Source organism: Dreissena polymorpha, chromosome 8, assembly GCF_020536995.1.
Source record: "Dreissena polymorpha isolate Duluth1 chromosome 8, UMN_Dpol_1.0, whole genome shotgun sequence".
Lineage (NCBI taxonomy): Eukaryota > Metazoa > Mollusca > Bivalvia > Myida > Dreissenidae > Dreissena > Dreissena polymorpha.
Genome location: NC_068362.1, coordinates 9935175 through 9959162, shown reverse-complemented (window position 1 = coordinate 9959162; position 23988 = coordinate 9935175). Strand labels below are relative to the sequence as shown.

General features: G+C 35.3%; 1 protein-coding gene across 1 annotated transcript; it reads left to right on the top strand.

Moving 5' to 3' along the window:
- The first annotated feature begins 1593 nt into the window (after positions 1 to 1593).
- Positions 1594 to 22646, top strand: LOC127841588 (uncharacterized). Its single transcript, XM_052370509.1, has 6 exons — positions 1594 to 2172; positions 2684 to 2842; positions 4197 to 4779; positions 14443 to 16227; positions 19483 to 19854; positions 21665 to 22646. The coding sequence occupies exons 1-6, from the start codon at positions 1663 to 1665 to the stop codon at positions 22450 to 22452; spliced, it is 4197 nt and encodes a 1398-aa protein (XP_052226469.1). The 5' UTR covers positions 1594 to 1662; the 3' UTR covers positions 22453 to 22646.
- Positions 22647 to 23988: the final 1342 nt, after the last annotated feature.

Sequence of the window (23988 nt, the reverse complement as noted above, 5' to 3'; positions counted from 1 at the left end):
TTAAACATTTGATCAAGCATTTGCTAACAAATAACAAGATATGTATAGTTCCAGAAATGTCATTGAAATCGCTGCATAATTGATGAAGTAATGGCTGTTCAAAGCGATGCACCCTATTGTCGGTTAATTTTGAGTTGAATAATTTGATATATATATATTTTTTTTTATTATGCACTTTTTCCAGAGATGTTGATTGTTTGCTAGAATGTGATTACTTTTAATTCAACATGATATTTTTACTAATTAATATAATAGCCACACGCTAACCACCTGTGTTTAAAATACTATAGGGTGAATACTTAAAAGCCTCACGAGTTGATGTTGGTATATTTTCCCATTGTTGTTATGTGTCGCAAAAAGTGATTATGAGTCGAAATGTGTTTGTATTTATGTCAGATGTTCAAAAATTTAAATTTTTAAATCTAAATTTAAACACGCGCGGGTCACATGAAAAACCACGCGACCATTAAATCATTGTTTCAACGCTATTTCATGAATGATGAATAACCATGTCATTACCCGTTTACAATCGGACAAGCAAACAAACAGGACATAGCAGCGTAATGTTTATTTTGCAGCGTGTTTTTTTTTTGTTAATATCTATGCATATTACTCGACACATTTCAATAAACATATATCGCGCTTGATTAAAACTAATTTTGTTTTCAATCCACGAATCTGCATTATTGAAATCGCTCTAATCTGAGAAATCGTATTTACGCAATCGGCTTGCATTCGGACTTTTTACAAACATGGTATTCAATACACAATGATCCTCATCATTGTTTATTCATTAAGACAAAAACATGTTTTATTTTTTTGCTAGAGCTATCCGTATACATATTTCGTTTGAAAATTGCTTGTGTTATTTAGTAGTTCTTCTTTGTTATGAAATTGGCGCTCACGTGACCATAAGCGTGATTACGTCATAGGTTAATAATAGTCTTGAGGATTCCGTTATGTACATGTTTAGGTTTCGTATTTTTGATGCTTTGGGCATTTTTGCCACAATTTTTTTGCGAAAATCAGCATGGAAGAGTTACGCTTTAGAATGTATCTGAAGAATACTGATAAATTTTGGTCAGTCGAGATAACCGAATTGTTGTTAGAAATATCAACTCCGGCGGCTTTAAAAACGATAACAGGGTCTTTTGAATTGATTAATGTAGACTCTTTGGACATCATTTTATTGGGTCAAATAGATGCAAAAATTGTTATTTGCTCCATTAAAAAAAATCGATCTTCTTTCTCAACATAATAGAATTTTGGTCTATTGAAACCTATGTATGTTTTTCTTGTGGTGTGCAACCAGCTTAATGTAAATAAGTGTGCTCCTTTCATCTGTGCTTGTCATAGAACGTATGCTTAATGTGTAGCCTGCAAAACACTTATTTTAATAAGTGTGCTCCTTCAATCTGGACTTTCATAGGATGTTTTCTTATGGTGTAGTCTGCCATCGTTAGGTTAATTAATGTGCCCCTTCCATCTGAGCTCACAGAGGACGTATTCTAATTGTAGAGCATGCTTATCACCCAAATGTTCTATATAATTATTACTGTGTTTAATCATGTTTAAATTATGTTTAATAGGTAACACTGAACAATGGCTTGTTTCTGTGCCAAAAGTTGACTCTATGAAGACCATTTCGTTGATGTTCAGATTATGGCGAGTTTAGCTGATGTGTTTAAGGAGAAGGAACGGTCGAACTGGCTTAAGGCATGGCTAGCAATAGACATTGCGAAGTCTGGCTTGGAGCACTTAGCTGACAACGAGGCTCAGACTTTTCACCAGCACATTTACAGCCAAGTAACATCTACTCTTAAGTCACAATCAGCTACTTGCACCAGCTGTAACACAACCCATTTACTGCGAAACCAACAATGTCCAAACCGGATTTGTGATAAAGTTTGCCAGGAAATTAACAAGGAACATCGGTACAAAAAATGTTCTTGGAATAATACATCTGCGCCATTATGGCAAACGCACTATTGGGAAATAGCGAAATGTTACATCCAAACAGATGGATATGCTGACAAGATATCGATTCAAGATACAGACTTCAACGGCGTCGTCAGTTTTATGCTGAACTGCACACGCTTTGATAGCAAATTTTCTTTCCCAATAACAAAGGGAAAGCCAACCCTAAACAAGCCTGCATGCCTCCTGTATAAGGTAAGAACTCCAGTGCCTTTTGACAAAGGTAGTGTATTTTCTACCAAATACTTTAAACATAGTATTTCAGGAGTTATACGTACACATGAATGTACAATGATGTAAAATTGACATATATAACTCTACGTTCAAAGGATCTAACACTACAAACACGAATTGCACTGAATTGACGACTAAAAACAGTGTACATAACTTAGCTTTTATGAGCTTTTTTTAAAGGTTTCCTAAAAAATAAAACAAAAACTGAATAATTGCGGAGCTCTATTTGACGCGCTATTTAATAGTAGAAGTTTTAAGAGGACGTGTTTGTTTTGCATTACACTCGCCCCATTGGTGCAAAAAATGCACCATGTGACATTAAAATTAATAGGCACATGGTACCTTTTTGCACTAATGGGGCGATATGATATGCAAACGCTTACAAACTAATTGATGTGCATGTTTTCTCAATAGGATAACTGTCATATTTGCAAAATATTTAACATCTTAAGATAATGTGTTTCCATACTAGGCTCGTGAAGTCCATAAAGCTGTGCGGCACTCTTCACAAATGGAAGTTACTGATGTCGATCTTCAAGACTATTTCACAACATTGAACAACCTGCTGAAAGATTCAAGCCATCTCAGTCAAGATAACGTTGCCAAAAATGCTGTGGTGAAATTAGCGCAGGTAGTGTATTAGCGTTATGTCTTGTAATTTAACGCCTTTCCTTGATTATTGCAAACGAATAATAGGATAGCATATTGTGTCATGTTTTTTCACCATTAGATACTCATATGAAACAGATAAAGCACCATCACTATAACGTTTTGAGCTTATAAGGGCACATACCGTTCATGGAGAGCTTTTGTGGTCACTTTTGTCTGTCATTGTTGTGCGTCGTCAGCATTTACATTGTTATCATTAGTCGCCACATTGAGTGACCAAATTTTTGAAAATTTGACTGAATTATTAGGGCGGGTTTGATCAGCGAACTTGTTTGGGGATTATACAGATTTTATATATCATCAAAAAACTTGCTACGATATTTATTCTCTTGATATCTCGGCATTACAAGTAAATATACCCATCAGAACAACATGTCTGCTTATGGGTGGGACTCTTATATTATATTATTAACTATGCTCACTATGAAACAGAGTTAACAATCTGGTAGTAACACCGTTTATCGAATCTTAAAAAAATGTTGCAAACATATTTAATCTTGTAATATCCCGGCCAAGTTTGATACATGTTATGGTAATCAAAAGGTATGGTTGTCGATCGGACAATTTGCTATAATAGTACAATAATTCTTGTCGTGGTGTAATGCATATGGTGTCCGCTTAGCGACAGGGGGGTCATGAGTTCGATCCCCTGTGAAGGCGCGTTCATTAGACAACTTAAGATACCAAGTACTGGTTACAGGCCCAGGAAACGGACTCGAGAGCGTTTCAATAAGCTTGAGGCTTTTGATGAAATCGACCTAAAATAGGATTGAAGTAACTAAATCTTGCAAAAAAGTCTTACTTTTTGCTCAATCATCGTGAAGCCTGAAACCTTTCCTGGAAGGTTGTTCTTATTATATGTCAGCCGAGTTTAAAATGGTCTCTTACAGTTAGAGGTTACACAAATTTTAACTGTATGGAAACTCAATTCAAGATGAGAATACCACCTTGAAGTATATATACTCAAATAAATTCATGAAAATTAGTATTGTATCATTGGCTTCTATATCAAGTTAAGTATTTAATTGGGAACTAAACCACACAATTATTTATGATTGGCTGTCGTAATAAATTTAATAATTTAATATGGAACTAAACCACACTTAACGAGTTATCATTGCCGTCAATATCAAGTAAAGAACATACTCATTGGCTGTCTGTACCAAGTAAAGTATCTAATGAGAAACTTAAGTGCACTGAAATACACCTCCATTTCACTAATTTGTTTCTTCCTTTTACCATCAGGAAAACATGTCATTGATTAAAAGTTTAGCTGTTTTGTGATTAAATATAACTGTTTTAATTTGATGCAACAGTTGGAAAAAGACACATTACTTTTGACTACAACAGAGATGATGTGTTTCCTGGATGCTGTTGGAACAACTTTGAAACAACACTTGAATTATATTGCAAAAGACGTTGTTGATACATCAGTGAATGACCTTAGAGTAAACACAGAATTGTGTATTGATAACATTAAAGATTTTATGAGCAATTGTAAGCAAGAGCTCGCAAAACAGGCAAATATAAATAAACAGGATATCGATGAACACGTCGACAGTAAAAAACAAGGCATAGATGATCACACCGGAAGACTCAAGCAGGGCATGGATGAACACGCTGATAGACACAAACAGGGCCTGGATGAACACGCTGATAGACACAAACAGGGCATGGATGAACACGCTGATAGACAGAAACAGGACATGGATAAACACGCTGGTAGACACAAACAGAGCATCGATGAACACGCTGATAGACACAAACAGGGCATAGATGAACACGCCAGTAGGCACAAACAGTGCTTAGATAAACAAGCAGAAAAATGCATTAAGGACATACAAGAACAGTTTGGAAATACAACTTTCACTGAAACAACGTATAAACAGTCCTGTGAAGGTATAACAAACGTTTTATTATTTCATTATACAATTTCAAAACAGCAAGAATTTAACTTAAGTTCCGGTTCCGGTCTAAAATGTAAACACGTATGCAAAAATGAAATCTATAAAATAAAATAAACGCGAGTGATCTGAGTGAATGTGGATTGTCTAAAATGAAGGGATTATATTAATATGGACTAGTTCACGAGAGACAAGTAATAAGCTTTTGTTAAAAGTGTTCTAGATGATATTTTTGATTTTCTTTCCCACCCGCCTAACTTTCGCGCGGGTGGGGTAGCATAATATTCAGGTTATATAGACATATAGACAGCAATCGTAAACTTATCTAAAGCGGATAAACAAGTTCTATCCTGTCAGCTTTCTACCTGATCTGTGCGGTGAACTCGTCACGCATGACCGGATCGCCTAATCGACGTATCGCCTAATTGAGAATAAAGAAGTGTCATAGTGCCAAATAAACCGTTAACCACTTATACGTCCTCGGAGGAAATCCTAATGCAGCCTAATAACTATCATTATAATGAGCAAAAGGCAACACTCATCCACAGCTAGCGAGAGCAACGCTAGTTTATGTGAAGTACCAGTCTTCGAAACACCAATCACAAATAAACAAAACAAGAAAAACAAAAAGAGCAGTAAAAAATCGAAAACAGAACAGGACAAAATAAACCAAAAAAGCATGACTGACTTTGTGCAAAGCGGTTCGGCTAAATCCGTGAAAGAGCACACGGAAACGTCAATTGAAAAGCGCCTCGATGACATTAGCTCTAAGTTATCAAACGTGCTGACAAAAAATGACACTTCCTTAATTAGAACAATAATAAAAGATACTCTCGATGAAATAAAGGAAAAGTTTCTAGGAAGTATACTGAAAAAACTCGAAATATTGGAAGGTAGCCTTTTTGAAAATAAAAACGAAATAGATTCACTGAAAACAACAATTAAGGAACAAAGGGATGAAATAGAGGCCCTGAAAAAAACGCAATATGACCGAGATTGCAGCCACACATCCGAGCTAAACGAACTTGAACAATACGGCCGGAGAAATAGCATACGTATCACAGGCCTCTCCAACGATACAGACCAACAGGCATCAATGGCCGTGGCCGACGAAACGGTCTTAATGTTGAATCAAAAGCTTGGCACACATATCGAGACCAGGGATATCGACGTAGCTCATCGCCTTGGAAATATGCCCAACATAAATGCAGGCCAGTCATTGTTAAATTCGTCAGGCGCCAAACGAAAATTGAAATCATGAAACGCGCCAAGCTTCTGAAAGGTACTGGCATTTACATCAATGAAGACCTGACTAAAATCAATGCAGAAGTTCTTGCTTCATTGCGCCTTAAAGAGCCGGAGTTGGTAGAGAAGGCCTGGTCCCGCGACGGGAAACTATTCGTTCGTTATCGGGGACAAGAGCGCAACGAACAAGTGACATTCGATAAATACAAACTCTGGATAGCAAAGTCATGGCCAACCAAAACCTACGCAACAAACAAAACAACGTACGCACGAAAAGTATCAAATGGCAGCGCCTCAAATCGTCAAACATAAATTAACAATAGAACAGTGACAAAACTCTGGTCCCGGAAATGGCAACCATCACCTTTGATACTGCATGTAACTATGTTATTGTTACCTAAATGTAATGTGCATGTAACTATGTTTCTATTGTCTAAATGTAATTCGCAACACACACACACTGCATGTAACTATTGTTACCTAAATGTAATGTGCATGTAACTGTGTTTCTATTACCTAAATGTAATTCGAAACACACACACACATTCATACACAGACTCAAGATAAATATTATGATTTATAAATATTTGTTTTTTATATGATTGAATAAGCCTAGGCAAAATCTACGAATAAACGTTGTGTAATGTTTTTTGGTAGTCTTTCGGAAAAATCAGCATTTAATATGAAACTGAACATTCACTACTGTTAAAGTGCTAAAAAGTAGCATTTTCTTATTATGTACATAATTATTGTCTGTACAATTATACTTGTATTTATGTTTTCGTGAACTATGAAAGATTTAAGGATATTTATCTATAGCTATAAAAAAAAAACTTTTTCCTATTATGAGAGTCATGAAATTTCAGTTATGAAAAGATATAATGGTATTCATCTATATCTATAAAAAAATCAAAAAAATCTTATCATATACATAATTATTGTCTGCATTGTTTACTTGTATTTTTGTTTGCATGAACTGTGGCATTTTTAAAAATATTAATCTATATCTATATTTATATATGTAGCGGGCGTTGCTTAGAATAGAAAATCGCACTCAACCACAGACACACAAACACACGCGCACGCACACACACGCATACGAACACGCACACACACGCATGCACGCTCGCGCACACGCACGCACGTACACACGCACACATGCACACACGCGCACACACACGCACATACATTCACACACACGCGCATACACACACATGCACGAACTCGCGCACACACCCCCTTACACGTACATGCACAACACACGCACATTACATACTCGCGCAACACGCGCACACACACACGCACAAACACACGCGCGCCGAACTACCCCACACAATTTTGTAGTTCTTACTGTTTTATTACTACTATTATAAGTTACATACAATCTACGGAGCTTTATATAAACTTTTTATTTTGTGTATTTCCAGTGCATGGAAGTGCGCTTTTTATGTGGCTCATGAGCTGTGAAAGGAGGATATGTATCTACTTCTATATTTATGTATATAGCATGCGGTGCGTAGAATATATGTGTTATAGAAAATACAGAAAATATGTGTTTTATATAATTTGTTTAATTTTCAGTATATTGTATTTGCTCTACAACTCCACATCACTTATGTTGCCAATTAAATTCTTTCCAAATAGGGCGACACATTTTTGTAATCATTTTTGTTAATAAAAATTAAAATATTTATTGAGAGTAAGACGCTCATAATTTTGTTATATGAGTAAAAACACATCTGGTGGTATCTCTAGTTCATTTTGTTTTCGGAACTAGATTAACTGCAGACCAGATACAGTAAAAATGAAAATACTAGAGTTACATTTTATAGGTACAAAATGCTTAAAAAACGTTTGCTTATCAAACAAAAAACGTGGGAATGTCCGTCAGTCGATCTAAGTAGGTTTCGTTTTTTCGTATATTTTCAGATCGACAATGCGACGGACATACGAATGTTTTCGTGTATATGTCTTTGATCTTAGCACATATCGTGTAATGTTGATATTTGTTAAACGTTTCGCAGACAACAGTTTATTAAAACGTGTACTGATTGCATTAATTGTGTTTAACAATAAATGAAGATATACATATATAATCAATAGATGATTTTCAAATACAGTAGGTGCATAGGTTCTTTTTAACTGTCGTGAACCTCTAGACAAATAATATCACAACATGTTTGTATAAGAATACATATTTTGTCATTGTAATAGTCATGTTATAGTCATTATTGTAACCTAAGCTTATCAATTATTACAACGTTTTTTTTACGAGATACAGGTACACACAGTGCAAAATAATAAGACAGAACACATGCATGTATACACACATACACTCACATACACGCTTACAAACACACACGAACATACGCGCGCACTCAACCGCAGACAAACACACACATACACACGTGCACCCGCACACACGCGTTGTACACAACCAGCACACGCACACATACACATACGCGAGCGCTCGTGCGCGCGCGCACACACACACACACACACACACACACACACACACACACACACACACACACACACACACACACACACACACACACACACACACACACACACACACACACACACACACACACACACACACACACACGAGCACGCACACACGAATACGTGCACGCACACACACGCAGCCGCGCACACACAAACCATACACAAACACACAAACACACGCACACACACACACGCGCGCATTCACACACATAAACTGAACCGGCGCGCACACTCCTTTCCACGAACATGCACAACACAGGCGCATAACACACGCGCGCACACACACACAAACACACACACATCCACACGCACCGAACCACCCTCCACACACAATTTAGTCGTTTTTGTATTGGTAAATTATTATTATTATAAGTTACCATACAATCAACGATGTTATATATATAATTTTTTACTCAGATCACTATTTCAATTATTTTGTGCATTTCCAGTGTACGGAAGTGCGCTTATGTATGTCTCTATTGGAGACAAATCGTTTATTGTTGTTTTCTTATCACTTTTGTGATTATTTCTGTTTGCTTCTTTTTTTATGGACTATTCAGCTGTTTATATCCATATTTTTTGTTTTCTTTTTTCGTTTGTATGTAATGATATCTTATGTCTTATACTAGAAACCAACTGGGCATTTTTTAAAATAGGGACCAACTGGACAAGCATACACAAATTATCATTTACATCACCCTCCACTTCTTTAAATGATTAAGATATGTACTTTAAATGTAAAAGGGCTAAATAATAAAGACAAACGCATAAAAATCTTCAAATGGTTAGACGAAAAAAAATATAGTATAATCTTATTACAAGAAAGTCACTTGACACATACTTTAACACAAACCTTAAAAGATGAATGGGACGGAGACATCTATCTTAGTGGTCAACATTCTAATAAACAAGGCGTGGCCTTTCTGATAAAAAATAATATTGGGATCACAGTCGATAATTTTAACGAAATAATAATTGGCAGACATGCGAGTATAGATATCAAAATACACGAAACACAATTAACATTAATCAACGTTTACGGCCCTTACATAGATGATTCCACTTTTTACGAAACATTACAATCCTTTATAAACAATAATCAAGATAAAAACATTATAGTCGGCGGTGATTTCAATACTGTTCTTAACCCATTATTAGATAAAAAGAAGGGCAACCTTTATACTCATCCTAAAAATAGAAACATTTTAAATAACATAATTGAAAACTACAATATGATAGACATCTGGCGTACAATATATCCAAACGAAAGCAAATTCACCTGGCACTCAAACACAAAACCAACAATATTTTGTAGATTAGACTATTTTTTAATATCTGAGTCTCTTTGCAACATTATTGACACATGTAACATAAAACCAGGATTTATGACTGACCACTCTCTAGTTGAACTTAAACTGCACAATATACAACCTGAAAGAGGCCCAGGATACTTTAAAATTAACAACAGCATCTTATTAGATACACAATATCAAACACAAATAAAACAGGAAATATTAAATACTGTTCAAAATAATAAAGATGCAAACCCAAATACCTTATGGGAAGTAATTAAAGGAAATATACGTAACACAACAATTAGATACACATCATTTAAACAAAAAGAAACACACAAACTTGAAACTGAAACCATCAAAACCATTGAAACCCTTGAAAAACAATTGCATCAAACAAACACAAACGATACCACCGACATTGAAAATGAAATAACGTTAAAAAAACAAATATTAGATGAAATTTATCATACACATCTCAATGGAATAATACTAAGAGCGCGTGCACAGCATGTTGAACACAATGAAAAAAATACAAAATACTTCGCAAACATTGAAAAACGTAGAAGTGAACAAAAAACTGTACACAAATTAGTAGTCAATGGCAAAGATATAACAAACAGAACTCAAATACTAGAAGAACAACGTTTATTTTTCGAAGCCCTCTATAAACGAAAAAATGTTGAAAATAACACCCTTTTTAAAAATACACATCACGCTTTAAATCAAGAAGAACAACTAGTGTGTGACGGATTACTAAATGAATATGAATGTGGATTAGCACTAAAAGAAATGCAAAATAACAAAAGTCCAGGATCTGATGGCATCACCATTGAGTTTTATAAAATATTTTGGAATGATATCAAAACACATTTAATTAAATCACTTAACTATTCATATAATAATGAAAACCTAACTACGCTTCAAAAACAAGGTATAATATCACTCATTCCAAAACCTGGAAAAAACTTAGAATCCTTATCGAACTGGCGCCCAATTAGTTTACTCAACAATGATTATAAAATTGCAACTAAAAGTATAGCAAACAGAATAAAAAAAATATTACCATCAATCATTTCAAAATCTCAATCTGGTTTCATAAAAGGACGTTACATTGGTGAAAACGTTCGTCTTATCCAAGAATGCATAAACTATTTCAACAATTCAAATGATCCTGGTCTAATATTCTTTGCAGATTTCGAAAAGGCATTCGATTCGCTTGATCATTCATTTATGTTCTCTTGCTTAGAAAATATGAACTTTGGTGAAAGTCTCATTCAATGGATCAAACTATTCTATACGGATATTAACAGTTTAATCATTAACAATGGCTTCTTTTCAAACAGTTTCAACATCGAACGAGGGGTTCGACAAGGATGTCCACTCTCATCATCGCTATTTATTATTTGCATCGAGTATCTATCACATCACATCCAATCAAATAAACACATAAAAGGCATATCACTAGAACCTGAGGAAGAAATCAAACAGTCCCTATTTGCTGACGATGCAACTTATTTTTTAAACGACAATTACGATTCTTTCCATAACCTAATAGAATCGCTAACCTTGTACGGAATGACATCGGGTCTTAAACTAAACAAAAGTAAATGTACTGTGCTACGAGTAGGTAAATTAAAACAAAGTAATGTCCAATATAAAAAAGAAATGAAATTTCATTGGACATCCGATGAAGCCACAACGTTAGGAATTACTTTCACAAATAATGAAAAGGATACAGTTCTTAAAAACATACTACCTAAATTACAAAATTTTAAAAACTGCTTAAAATCATGGCATCACCGTAAACTTACACTTATCGGAAAAAACACAGTATTGAAAACGTTTGCACTTCCCAAACTAATTTATGTATTAACAGTCCTCCCAAATCCACCAAATGATGTTATTAACGATATAAAATCAGCAATATTTAATTTCATATGGGACGGTAAGCCTGATAAAATAAAACGAACTCAGTTAATTCAATCTGTAGAAAATGGAGGTATCCAATTAACGAACATTGACTCATTCTTGAATGCAATCAAATGCAGCTGGGTTAAAAGATACCTAGATAGTACCAATACGAGTAAATGGAAATTATTCTACCAGAAAATCCTAAAAAAATATGGTGACTCTTTACTCTTTGAATGTAACATCAACAATACTATCCTACATGAAATTGCAAACAAAAACATATTTCTGTCTGATGTTCTATCAGCATGGAGTGATGTCACTCATAATCTAGAAACCCAAAACAGCAGTAAAACTATTTTATGGAACAATAAAGACATAACTTCAAACAATAAGACGTTTTTCTATAAAGATTGGTTTGAACGAAGCATTAAATATGTCGACCAATTATATGACTACAGAATTAAGGATTTCTACTCTTTTGATAATATATGCTACATATACGGAATACCTTCAAATAATTTTCTGAAATACTACACACTAATCAAAAGCATACCCATACATATTAAAACTGAAATCAATACAAATAATACACCATGTACTCAAACAACATTTGTAGAAAACATACTTGGAAGAAAAAACAAAACAAATAAAATATTTTACTCACTACAAATTAAAAACCCTACAGAAAACTCCAAAATCCAAAATAAATGGCAAGTCCTTTTTGGAGAAAATGAACTTAATTGGAAAGACATATTTACCATGCCATATAAAGCAACTATTGAAAGCACACTGAGAAATTTTCAATATAAATACATCCATAGAATTATAGCTACAAATAAATATCTCTTCAAATGCAAGTTATCTAACTCAAATCTGTGTGACTTCTGCAGTGAAAATATTGAAACTATAGAACATCTTTTCTGGGAGTGCAAACACATCCAGCCTATTTGGAATCAATTAATATCTTTTCTTGAACAACATCAACTAAACGTTAATTTATCTTTCTTAAATGTAAGTTTCGGAATTAACTCATTGAAATCAATAGACTGTAATAATATTGTGAATTTTATGGTTATATTGATGAAATATTTTATCTTAAACATGAAGTACAAAAAACAAGTACCAAATTTTAATTGTTTTGTCCATAGTCTTAAACTAAAAATCCAGATTGAGAAAGAAATAGCCCTCAGAAATGACACATTACAAATCTTTGAACAAAAATGGAATCGGATTAAACTCTCATGATGTTTGTCCACTTATATACATTTCACTCTAATGTTAGTTTATCTCTCTAAAATAGTTTTGTTTATTTTTATTATTAGTTTTTTTCATAACTATTCTTCTGTGGTTCTTTTCTTTTCTCTCTAAAAAAAATAAATACTATATTAGCATATCTTGTATTACATGTCTGAACTTTATTGCTTTGTACAATCACTATGTTGTATGATCATGTACATGTTTACATTGTATGTATGATATTGAATAAAAAAAAAAAAAATGAAAAAAAAAAAAAAAAAAAAAAAAAAAAAAAAAAAAAAAAGAATTTAACTTTATTCATCTGTGGGTTTCAAACAAATCGAATTCTCTTGATCAAATAAATATATTCATACACATGTTGATGTTAAAAACTAAAATACTGTTTTGCTAAGCATACAAAAAACACAAGTATACGCATAGAATTGTTAAAAGTAAAATATAACCAGGGCTTTTTTCCCTTCTTTTAACTCTAATAGAATATATTTAAAATGATGCAATATTCCCACATGTCAAGCTTACTTTCGGAAATGCCTTTCCATATTTCAGTTTTGTATATAATTGTTCCTCCAAAATTGAAGGCCATACCGTTCCCCAAAATCAAAGAAAAACGCCCTGATAACAGTATAATCATTATTACACTGATGTGATTCCAATGATTGTTTGGCCCAAAACATCATATAAATCCACTCACGTATAATGGTATAACTTACTGATTGCATTATATGTCCGTGAATGATAAAAATCGCTAATTCATGAAGACGTGTTCAATAAAACGTATCAGTATGAACACTTGGTAATAGTCTGCGATTACGATAATTAGTATTTGGCCACTAATTTAATTGTTAAGTAAATTAATATATATTAGTGTAGACCATGTGTTAAACACATTCGACTCAGATTTTTGCATGTCTATTCATTTAATATTCCGAGCTGAATCTGGTAAAAATGTGACCTTGCTGTCCTGGCCAACTTTGGATGATTGAGATACAGATAATCAATTGCTGTTCAAAGGCTCTGCAGGGAGTAAAAATATGTAATCAACCCAGATCATGATAATATTCAAGATAACTTAGTAGTTCTATGTTCGCTTTTATTGTAGAGTATATGAGTTTGGGGCTAAAGAAATAAATTTGACATTAATTTTCAAAATGTATACGGATCACTACGACTTCGATATAAAAAGAGCCGTTTTTAAACTCGGTTATTCACCAAATACTCAAAAGTACATGTATACTACTCATCCTAATGTTTGCGTCGGCGTCCTCATAATGTCAATCATCAATGATAAATCAGTACATTAAAATAAAATCAAAAACACACAGTATACTATCAACACCTGCAAAATAACAATTTAAAATGAACAGTTTATAAAATTGAAGATAATGTGAAAATAAAATGTGATCCTTAGCCAATATTAAGTATTTGCCATTTCATGATTTCAGACATGCTTGGAGATTTGACGAAGTATTACAGGAAACGTTTCTCTCATATAAATATCTTCCCATTGGATGACTGGGCTGAGGAAAAGTTACTTGATATTTATCTGCCGCCGAATATACAACTTATGGCTAAGGAAAAAGGGTATTTCAAGAAAACTGGTGAACACATTTTGAAATACGAAAATATTTTCTTATCGGATACCGAACCGAACCAACAGATATTTATTCAAGGGGAAGCAGGTTATGGGAAATCAACTTTTCTTGCAAAATTGGTAATGGACTGGTGTACTATAACATCAGAACAATCGGCCGAGATGACGCTGCCAATTGACGACAAGACCACTAGATTCAGCTCTCATACACATATGAGATACTCTAATGTCTTTGACGATTTAACGTCTCTGAAAGACTTTACATATGTCTTCCATGTAACATTAAGGGAATCAGTTGGTCAGTTTGAAATCGAAAAAATGATACAAACACAGATAGTTGACAGTATATACTCATCTGAAAAAGATCGCGGAAAGGCATACATACTACTAAATGAGATCATGAAACATGAACGTTGCTTGGTATTATTGGATGGTCTAGATGAATGGACCGGCACAGGAGATCATCACAACCTGCCAACACTGGCCGAAGTACACAGTCTTTGCGTTTTGTTGATAACTACTCGACCTTGGAAGATGACAGAAGCAAAAGTACTTGACTCGCAGATTTGCAAACTGCTGCAACTTGATGGAGTCAACAAAGTGTTTGAGGTGAGCAGAAAAATCCTGGGGTGTATAAAAGAGTTTAAGGGTAGCCAAGATTTAGACAAAAAACAATCTGAATTTGAATCGTATGTACGGAAATGCGGCTTGTTAAAGCATTTGTACTCCCCAATGATGTTGTGTTTGATTGTACACTCGTGGACCAAAGGAACTGAATTGAAAGGCTCCATTTGTGAAAAATACAGCCTCTTGCTGGAATGTCTTTTTAAGAAGGCGAATATTGAAACGAGTGAATTTCAAGAGCCGCCTTATCGATGTTTCACAGAGACCCAAAACATACAACCCAATATTGAACACTTGAATAGACTTGCTGAAGCGGCATTTTATTTGTTGTTTTCAGATACACAGGAAAAAGCTCTGGTATTCACCATTACGGAACTAAAGAAATTCAATTTAGGTCAACTTGATCAAGAGAACTTTTCACTGAAGTCCGGTATTATATCAGTGACGCGCAAGGCATCTGCATTAAGATCTTCTTCATCATTTTCATTTATTCATAAGAGCATTCAGGAATTCTTGGCTGCTTATCATATTGCATGCAATACCAATGTGATTGATGACGTCATTTCCGGATACCTCAACCGTCACAAGGATGCATATCTTGACATATCTCAGGTGTTCATCTTCCTCTGCGGACTGAACATTTCGGCTTCAAATAAGCTTTCTGGCATGATGGATGAACTCGAGGTTGGTTGTTTTCACTTTGAGCGACCTACAATTCGCTCTGAGCTAGTGAAAGTCATACTAGCAGGATACAGAGAAGCTGTTGCCAATCAGCAAAAGGATATTGTCCTCAAACACAGCTTGTACTATTTTAACTTTTATAACGACAACCGAGACCTGCACAGCATATGGACTAATAACAAGTCCGATGTCCTGTACATGGGTATATATGTTCCTGACAGACAGATTTCACGAACAGGAGGCGAGTCTGCGTCTCATATTGAGTTTGACCTGTCATCGTGCAACAAGCTGAAATCATTGAAACTAAATGGAAAAGGCATTTTGCTTAGTGGTAATTATAAATATAATATTGATTTTATCAAATAGTTTCTTAGTTGTGGCGTTGTGTTTGAGTTTACTCGCATGTTTATATTAATCACATTCTGATAAACAATTGCAGGATTTAACATTAACGAAAGCACTTTAATAGGCAGTTCACATGATATTAAAAAAAGTAAAAAAGTTACCAACGTATATCCATTATTTCAAACAAATCAGAATACCATATTCCTGTGATGTTGATGATATTCATCAGTTTGGTGCTATCACAGCAGCAACACACTTACTGTTAAAATCTTGAATGGCTTCGGTTCTTTGAAAACATTGCCGCCAATTGGCAAGGCAATGTCCTTATAGTAAAACCCTATTACCACTTTAAATGTTATATTTGAAGTCCAATCCTCATGAAACTTGGTCATGAGATTTGTTATTATGATATCCGGCCCGAGCCCGTAAATGGTTCCTGTATGTTGGGGCCGCCCGGGGGGAATGGTTTTCTTTTTTGCTATAGGCAAACAACACTCTCGAAGACACATGTAAGGTCCAATCATCGGTGTTCGAAAATAATTCTAGTCTGTTTAAAAACAAAGCCGACAGCGGTCGGGGCAGTTTTCCTTTCATAGCTATATGGAAACCTAGTTAACTCTCTTCAAGTCACATTTTATGACTGTCACGAGATGTATTAGTGCAGCCTGAATTTTTTCTACATGCAGTCTTGTAACACCGATTGATGTTTCTTCTTTCTGAGGATGATTACTACCATTACAGAAGTACTGAATCAGATAGTTATATAATATGTATTGATGTAATTTTATGAGATGATGATGATTCACAATGATGATGATGATGATGATGATGATGATGATTATGATGATGATGATGATGATGATGATGATGATGATGATGGTGGCGGTGGTGATGAAGATGATGATGATGATGATGATGATGATGATGATGATGACGACGACGATGATGATGATGATAATGATGATGATGATGATGATGATGATGATGATGATGATGATGATGATGATGATGATGATGATGATGATGATGATGATGATGATGATGATAATGATGATGATGATGATGGCTGCGAACATTTGTTGTTTATCTAGATAAGCTGTTTGTAAACCAAAGCGAACTCGAAAGTATGATGCCCTAGATTGAACGATGATTTACGGTCACCCATTAAAGTATCTATATTTTTAACGAGAATGTATTTCTTATCAGTATTTACAATGCCCTTAATACATTAAATATTCGCATTTTAATTTGTATAACGATGAATTATGAGTACATTCCCGAATCTTAATAAAGTATCACATCGCAACCTGAAAATCCGAAATAAACATTTGTTAAAGCAACACACATATACATTATTAATTATTAATGCCTTCAAGTATTGCTGCTTCCGTATTCATTAGAAAAAATATGAATATTTAACTTTAAATAATACAATATAAACTGTATATAGAATAAATACCTCTCTTTACTTCTGTGTTCTCAATCCGTGCCTGCACACGTGAAATGGAAAGTATCGTTATAAAGGGTTTACTAGGGTATTTCCATAAGAGTTTTCGGTAGTCATTACTTTTAAAAAAAGTATTGAATTGGTTTGAGTTATTTATACCAAGCAATTTAAGACCAAAAATTCCATATCTTAAGATTTCAAAACAGGTTTTTTCCCATTTAAGGAGTTTTCGCGCTAATTTTTGCGAATAGTATGGTACTGGTACTTTTCAAAATTGGGACAAAAAATCGCTGTGATTTTGTGTTGTATTATGATGATAGCTTGAGAAACATGGCTTACAACCCAGCTGTTTAATGATATTGAATTAATCTTTTAAAATATTGCAATTACTTCAGATAAGTATATGTATTTTAAAAAATAACATTGTTTTAAACCAAGTAAAACATGAAGAACTGTTTAAGATTAATATTATTTGAACTTTCATCCAATATACATTTTGTATATAGTTAACTCTAATTTGAATTTCTCAATTTTATCAATAATTAATTCACGTGAGTCTCACTGACCATTGTTTAAACAATCTTTTTTGCAGGATGTGTAACCAGCTACCAGCTAACTAATTTATCCTCCATAAATTAATCTTATGTTATTATATATACATATGTAATTTGTGTCGAGAATTAATTTCAATTATCAAAAGTTTGACATAATAATGCGCATAGGAATGAACTATTTATGTTATATACTATTCTAGTAGTCATACATGTAGTGTGAGTTCAATCGTCATGAAATCTGGTCAGAACATATTTCCTAATTAGTTCTTTACTTAGTTGCCAACTGGGTTATTTGAGGTGAAAAACTAGTTCACCAGGTTAAATTTAAGAAAACTATTGTAAACACTCAAGAAGTCCACATTTTAAGATCATATCTGCATGAAGCTTTGTAAGAATATTTGATCGAATGATAGCTTGCCTTCGAAAAATACTGTCCTAGAGGGCAGGGCGGTCGTTATTATACATCAACTGTCTATTAGTCATTTTTAGTGGTTCCCAGGTGAGCACCTCAAGGCCCATGGCATTCTTATATTTTGTTTTTATACCGTACATATACAGTCTGATTCTATGATTAAAATACGGGAATAATATAATAATACCTTTTTTGCAGGGAAATGGTTCGAAATCCGGACCCTGACAAGGTCAAAGTATTAACACTAACAGCGATTAACAATAACTAAAACATAATCTGCATGAGCAAACAATGTCCCCATCATCACATTTTATCTTACATCAGAAAACGATTCTAATTTTTTTCCAAACAATGGTAAATAAAATAATGTGCTCATGTGTGTTGTTCATTTTCGGAATCGGTGTTGCATGACAATAATGAAATACGTGCAATTACTGATAAAACCTTTAAAGTACTTTAGTTTTTATCCGATGATACATATGCATTACGTGTATAGGATAACTTGATTATACACTTATAATTGAAAGCATATCATGACAAGTAGGTTATGCACAATAAATATATATCTTACTAAAGTGTTAATATAAATTACAATAATATTTAAAACATTCGAATATAACATTGATATTTGTATTAAATATATGAAACCAAACTATACAAAGTTAATACGATATTGAAATATATTGGGTTTTGTTCTGAACATTCATTAATTTAAATGTATTTATTCTTTTCAAATTAAACAAATGTCATCAAATGTAACCACATTACATTTTTTAGTGTGTAAGTATTTTAAGTACCTTGTTCTGTGGATTAAGTTATTTATTTCAGAATTTGCAAGTACGTCAACGGCAGAATATCTGGTCGGGATTGTTCTAAAAAGTGCAGATCAATTCCAGTGTGCAGATCCTCCTCCATTACTACCCTCTATAGAATACATTAGATTGTGCAATGTCACATGTTCCTATACCTGTTTACGCTGTCTATTCTGCACGCTGCTGACTCTCGATCACGCGTTGACGTTTGACCTGCAATCGATCTATATTAAATGTGCTGAGGCAGCAAAAAGAGAAATAAGGGCAATTATACATAAAGATGTAAACAATTCCTCCAGTGTAGAAACCGAAAATGATAATCCCTATCTGTTTAAGGCTCTTCATGGTCTGAATGTCAAAAGTCTGAGTCTGAGTATTATGCAGGGTGGTTTGAACGTGGCTCATGAAGAATCGCTGTCGCAGTCACTGTCATCGCTCACACAGCTGGAAACGCTTAGTATTCAAGTGGGGTATGGCAGTCCCGGATTGTGGAAGGCTCTGCATGGTCTGAATATCAAGAGTCTGAGTCTGAGTATTATCGATGGAGGTTTGAACGTGGCTCATGAAGAATCGCTGTCGCAGTCACTATCATCGCTCACACAGCTGGAAACGCTTAGTATTGATGTGGAGTATGACAGTCCCGGACTGTGGAAGGCTCTGCATGGTCTGAATATCAAGAGTCTGAGTCTGAGTTTTCGTATTATCGATGGAGGTTTGAACGTGGCTCATGAAGAATCGCTGTCGCAGTCACTATCATCGCTCACACAGCTGGAAACGCTTAGTATTGATGTGGAGTATGACAGTCCCGGACTGTGGAAGGCTCTGCATGGTCTGAATATCAAGAGTCTGAGTCTGAGTATTATCGATGGAGGTTTGAACGTGGCTCATGAAGAATCGCTGTCGCAGTCACTGTCATCGCTCACACAGCTGGAAACGCTTAGTATTCAAGTGGGGTATGGCAGTCCCGGATTGTGGAAGGCTCTGCATGGTCTGAATATCAAGAGTCTGAGTCTGAGTATTATCGATGGAGGTTTGAACGTGGCTCATGAAGAATCGCTGTCGCAGTCACTATCATCGCTCACACAGCTGGAAACGCTTAGTATTGATGTGGAGGATGACAGTCCCGGACTGTGGAAGGCTCTGCATGGTCTGAATATCAAGAGTCTGAGTCTGAGTTTTCGTATTATCGATGGAGGTTTGAACGTGGCTCATGAAGAATCGCTGTCGCAGTCACTATCATCGCTCGCTCAGCTGGAAACGCTTAGTATTGATGTGGAGTATGACAGTCCCGGACTGTGGAAGGCTCTGCATGGTCTGAATATCAAGAGTCTTAGTCTGAGTGTTGAGTGTGGAGTGGCTCATGAAGAGTCGCTGTTGCAGTCACTATCATCGCTCACACAGCTGGAAAAGCTTAGTATTGAAGTGTTGGATTACAGTCCCGGTTTGTGGAAGGCTCTGCATGGTCTGAATATCAGGAGTCTCACTCTGCGTATTATGCAGGGAGGTTTGAACGTGGCTCATGAAGAATCGCTGTCGCAGTCACTATCATCGCTCACACAGCTGGAAACAACGCTTGGTATTCTAGATAAATGGGACGGTCCCGATAATATATGATGTATGATAATCCCGGATTGGAGAAGGCTCTGCATGATCTGAATATCAAGAGTCCGAGTCTGAGTATTATGCAGGGAGGGTTGAACGTGGCTCATGAAGAATCGCTGTCGCAGTCACTATCATCGCTCACACAGCTTGAAACGCTCCGTATAGAAGTGAATTATGACAGTCCCGGATTGGGGAAGGTTCTACATGGTCTGAATATCAATAGTCCGAGTCTGAGTATTATGCAGGGAGGTTTGAACGTGGCTCATGAAGAATCGCTGTCGCAGTCACTATCATCGCTCACACAGCTGGAAACAACGCTTGGTATTCTAGAGAAATGGGACGGTCCCGATAATATATGATGTATGATAATCCCGGATTGGGGAAGGCTCTGCATGATCTGAATATCAAGAGTCCGAGTCTGAGTATTATGCAGGGAGGTTTGAACGTGGCTCATTAAGAATCGCTGTCGCAGTCACTATCATTGCTCACACAGCTTGAAATGCTCCGTATAGAAGTGAATTATGACAGTCCCGGATTGGGGAAGGTTCTACATGGTCTGAATATCAAAAGTCTGAGTCTGAGTATTATGCAGGGAGGTTTGAACGTGGCTCGTGAAGAATCGCTGTCGCAGTCACTATCATCGCTCACACAGCTGGAAACGCTTAGTATTAAAGTGTGGTATGACAGTCCCGGACTGTGGAAGGCTCTGCATGGTCTGAATATCAAGAGTCTGAGTCTGAGTCTGCATGCTGAGTTGGGAGGTTTGACCGTGGCTCATGAAGAATCGCTGTCGCAGTCACTATCATCGCTCACACAGCTTGAAACGTTCCGTATAGAAGTGAATTATGACAGTCCTGGATTGTGGAAGGCTCTGCATGGTCTGAATGTCAAGAGTCTGATTCTGATTGATACGTGGAGTATTGAAGTGCGGTATGACAGTCCCTCTTGGTGGAAGGCTCTGCATGGTCTGGATATCAAGAGTCTGAGTCTGATAGTTTCGTGGGGAGGTTTTAACGTGGATCATGACGAGTCGCTGTCGAAGTCACGAGCATCACTCACACAACTGGAAACAGGTACACTGTATGTGAAGGAATATAAACAGATAGAGCGAAATCAATCATTGAAGTATTTATATATATATTGTACTGATTTGCTTCCATCCGAAGTTCTTAAACTGGTGGACACACTGCCTACATGTGCACATAAAGTTGGAAGTAATCTGAAATTTTGTTGTTCTTTAGAGATCTTAATTGTCAAAAACATCCCACTTGAGATATACACTGTCATCCAACAGGAACTACAGACACGGAAGAATTTTACTGTGGAGCGATTCCAAATATCAGACAGGAAACTTGAAACCAATTTTGTTATACAATGCGAATAATTCAACGTTTTGTCTCAATTAACAATGACTAGAATCGTGCTTAGCCGTTTTAGATATCACATATGTTTATCAACTATGTATTTATGAATTGTATATAATGTATTTGTTGTCGTTTTTTACCATAATAAGGCGTGATATTGATGAATCTGTTTTACTGCAACACATCTTCACTATTAAAGCAAATCAATTTTTTATTTTCGATTTTTCCTCTATTTTGAATAAATATGACGAGAGTATTGAGCGTATTGACAAGGTTTGGGGCACCAAGCTGAACAGATCTGAAATAATACTTCTTATTTTTAAGAATTTAATTTTTTTTTAAAAACTCCAGAAACATTATCATGAGAGCAAATCGTGTAACCATCCCAAGTCAGTAAATCAACAACCTCAACAACACACGACAATACAGAACATATGAATTTCGCTTAAAGAAAACGGGGCTTAAAGCACGTGCGTCAAGTGTCGTCTCAGGGTAGCCTGTGCAGTACGTGCGTAAAGTGTCGTCTCAGGGTAGCCTGTGCAGGCTTATCAAGGATGACACTTTGACCCTTTTGACAGGATTTTCTATTGGAAGAAACTTCATTATTTTCTTTATAAAAGTACATAGTGTCGTCCCTGATAAGCCTGTGTCAACTTTACTCTACAATACTAAAGGTTCATTCATTCAGCCCCGTTTTCCCAGAACGAGGCTTATAAATGTATATACACATCACGAAATATAAAATAGGCAAATTCTACTTCTGTTGAAAAAAAAGCGAAAATTCCAATGTCAATTAGTTTGTTCAGTTAGCAAGTAAGCAGTACGTGTTTTAACACTTAAACGAAGCAGGTTATCGAACTGTGAGAGAATACAACATAAAAAATGCATCTGTGTGCCCTAACAGAATGAAAACAGATGCCCGAAATCGATTGTATTGTTTTGACAGACAAAATGAACTCCACCTGAACATAATGTAAAACTACAATATTGACCAAATGCATAGTGTAGTTTATTTAAGTACAAAGCACATGCTATAATTACGTATACCTTTACCGTATTTATATATTAACTCTAACAAAATTCACGCCACTAATCAGCACATGTGATAAATCATTCATAAGTCAATTAATCCACCGCCTGAACAATACAAGACAGTACACAGCACATAAGAGTCGCGCTCTAGGAAAACGGGGCTTTTATTTATATAATTATATATAAAGTATAATATAGTAAAAATTATTGCAATAATTGCCAATTCTTCGTTTCCGTGAGATATTTATCTAATACTAATCTGGTATTTTATATAAATTGATATTTTGTTACAATTTATACCAATACAAAATTAATTGTGAGTTGTGTATCGTGCCTCTTGTGAGATTAAAACTTGCGCCTACAAAAATTGCCTACTTCAATAAGCAGTTAACGGCACTTCGATGCGCATGCGTACTGCGGTCCTTCTTGTACATTTCAATCATAATGAATTTGATACAGCTTCTAATTTTACCAGGCCTACGAAACGAATTCTCAATATAACTTTTCTTTTGTAATTATAACCA

Excerpts from the sequence above, each read along its gene's own strand:
- LOC127841588 (XM_052370509.1), top strand. The coding sequence starts at position 1,663 with ATGGCGAGTTTAGCTGATGTGTTTAAGGAGAAGGAACGGTCGAACTGG. Across the intron at positions 2,173-2,683 it reads CTGCATGCCTCCTGTATAAG|GCTCGTGAAGTCCATAAAGC; the intron begins GTAAGAACTCCA and ends TTTCCATACTAG. Across the intron at positions 16,228-19,482 it reads AAAAGGCATTTTGCTTAGTG|AATTTGCAAGTACGTCAACG; the intron begins GTAATTATAAAT and ends TATTTATTTCAG.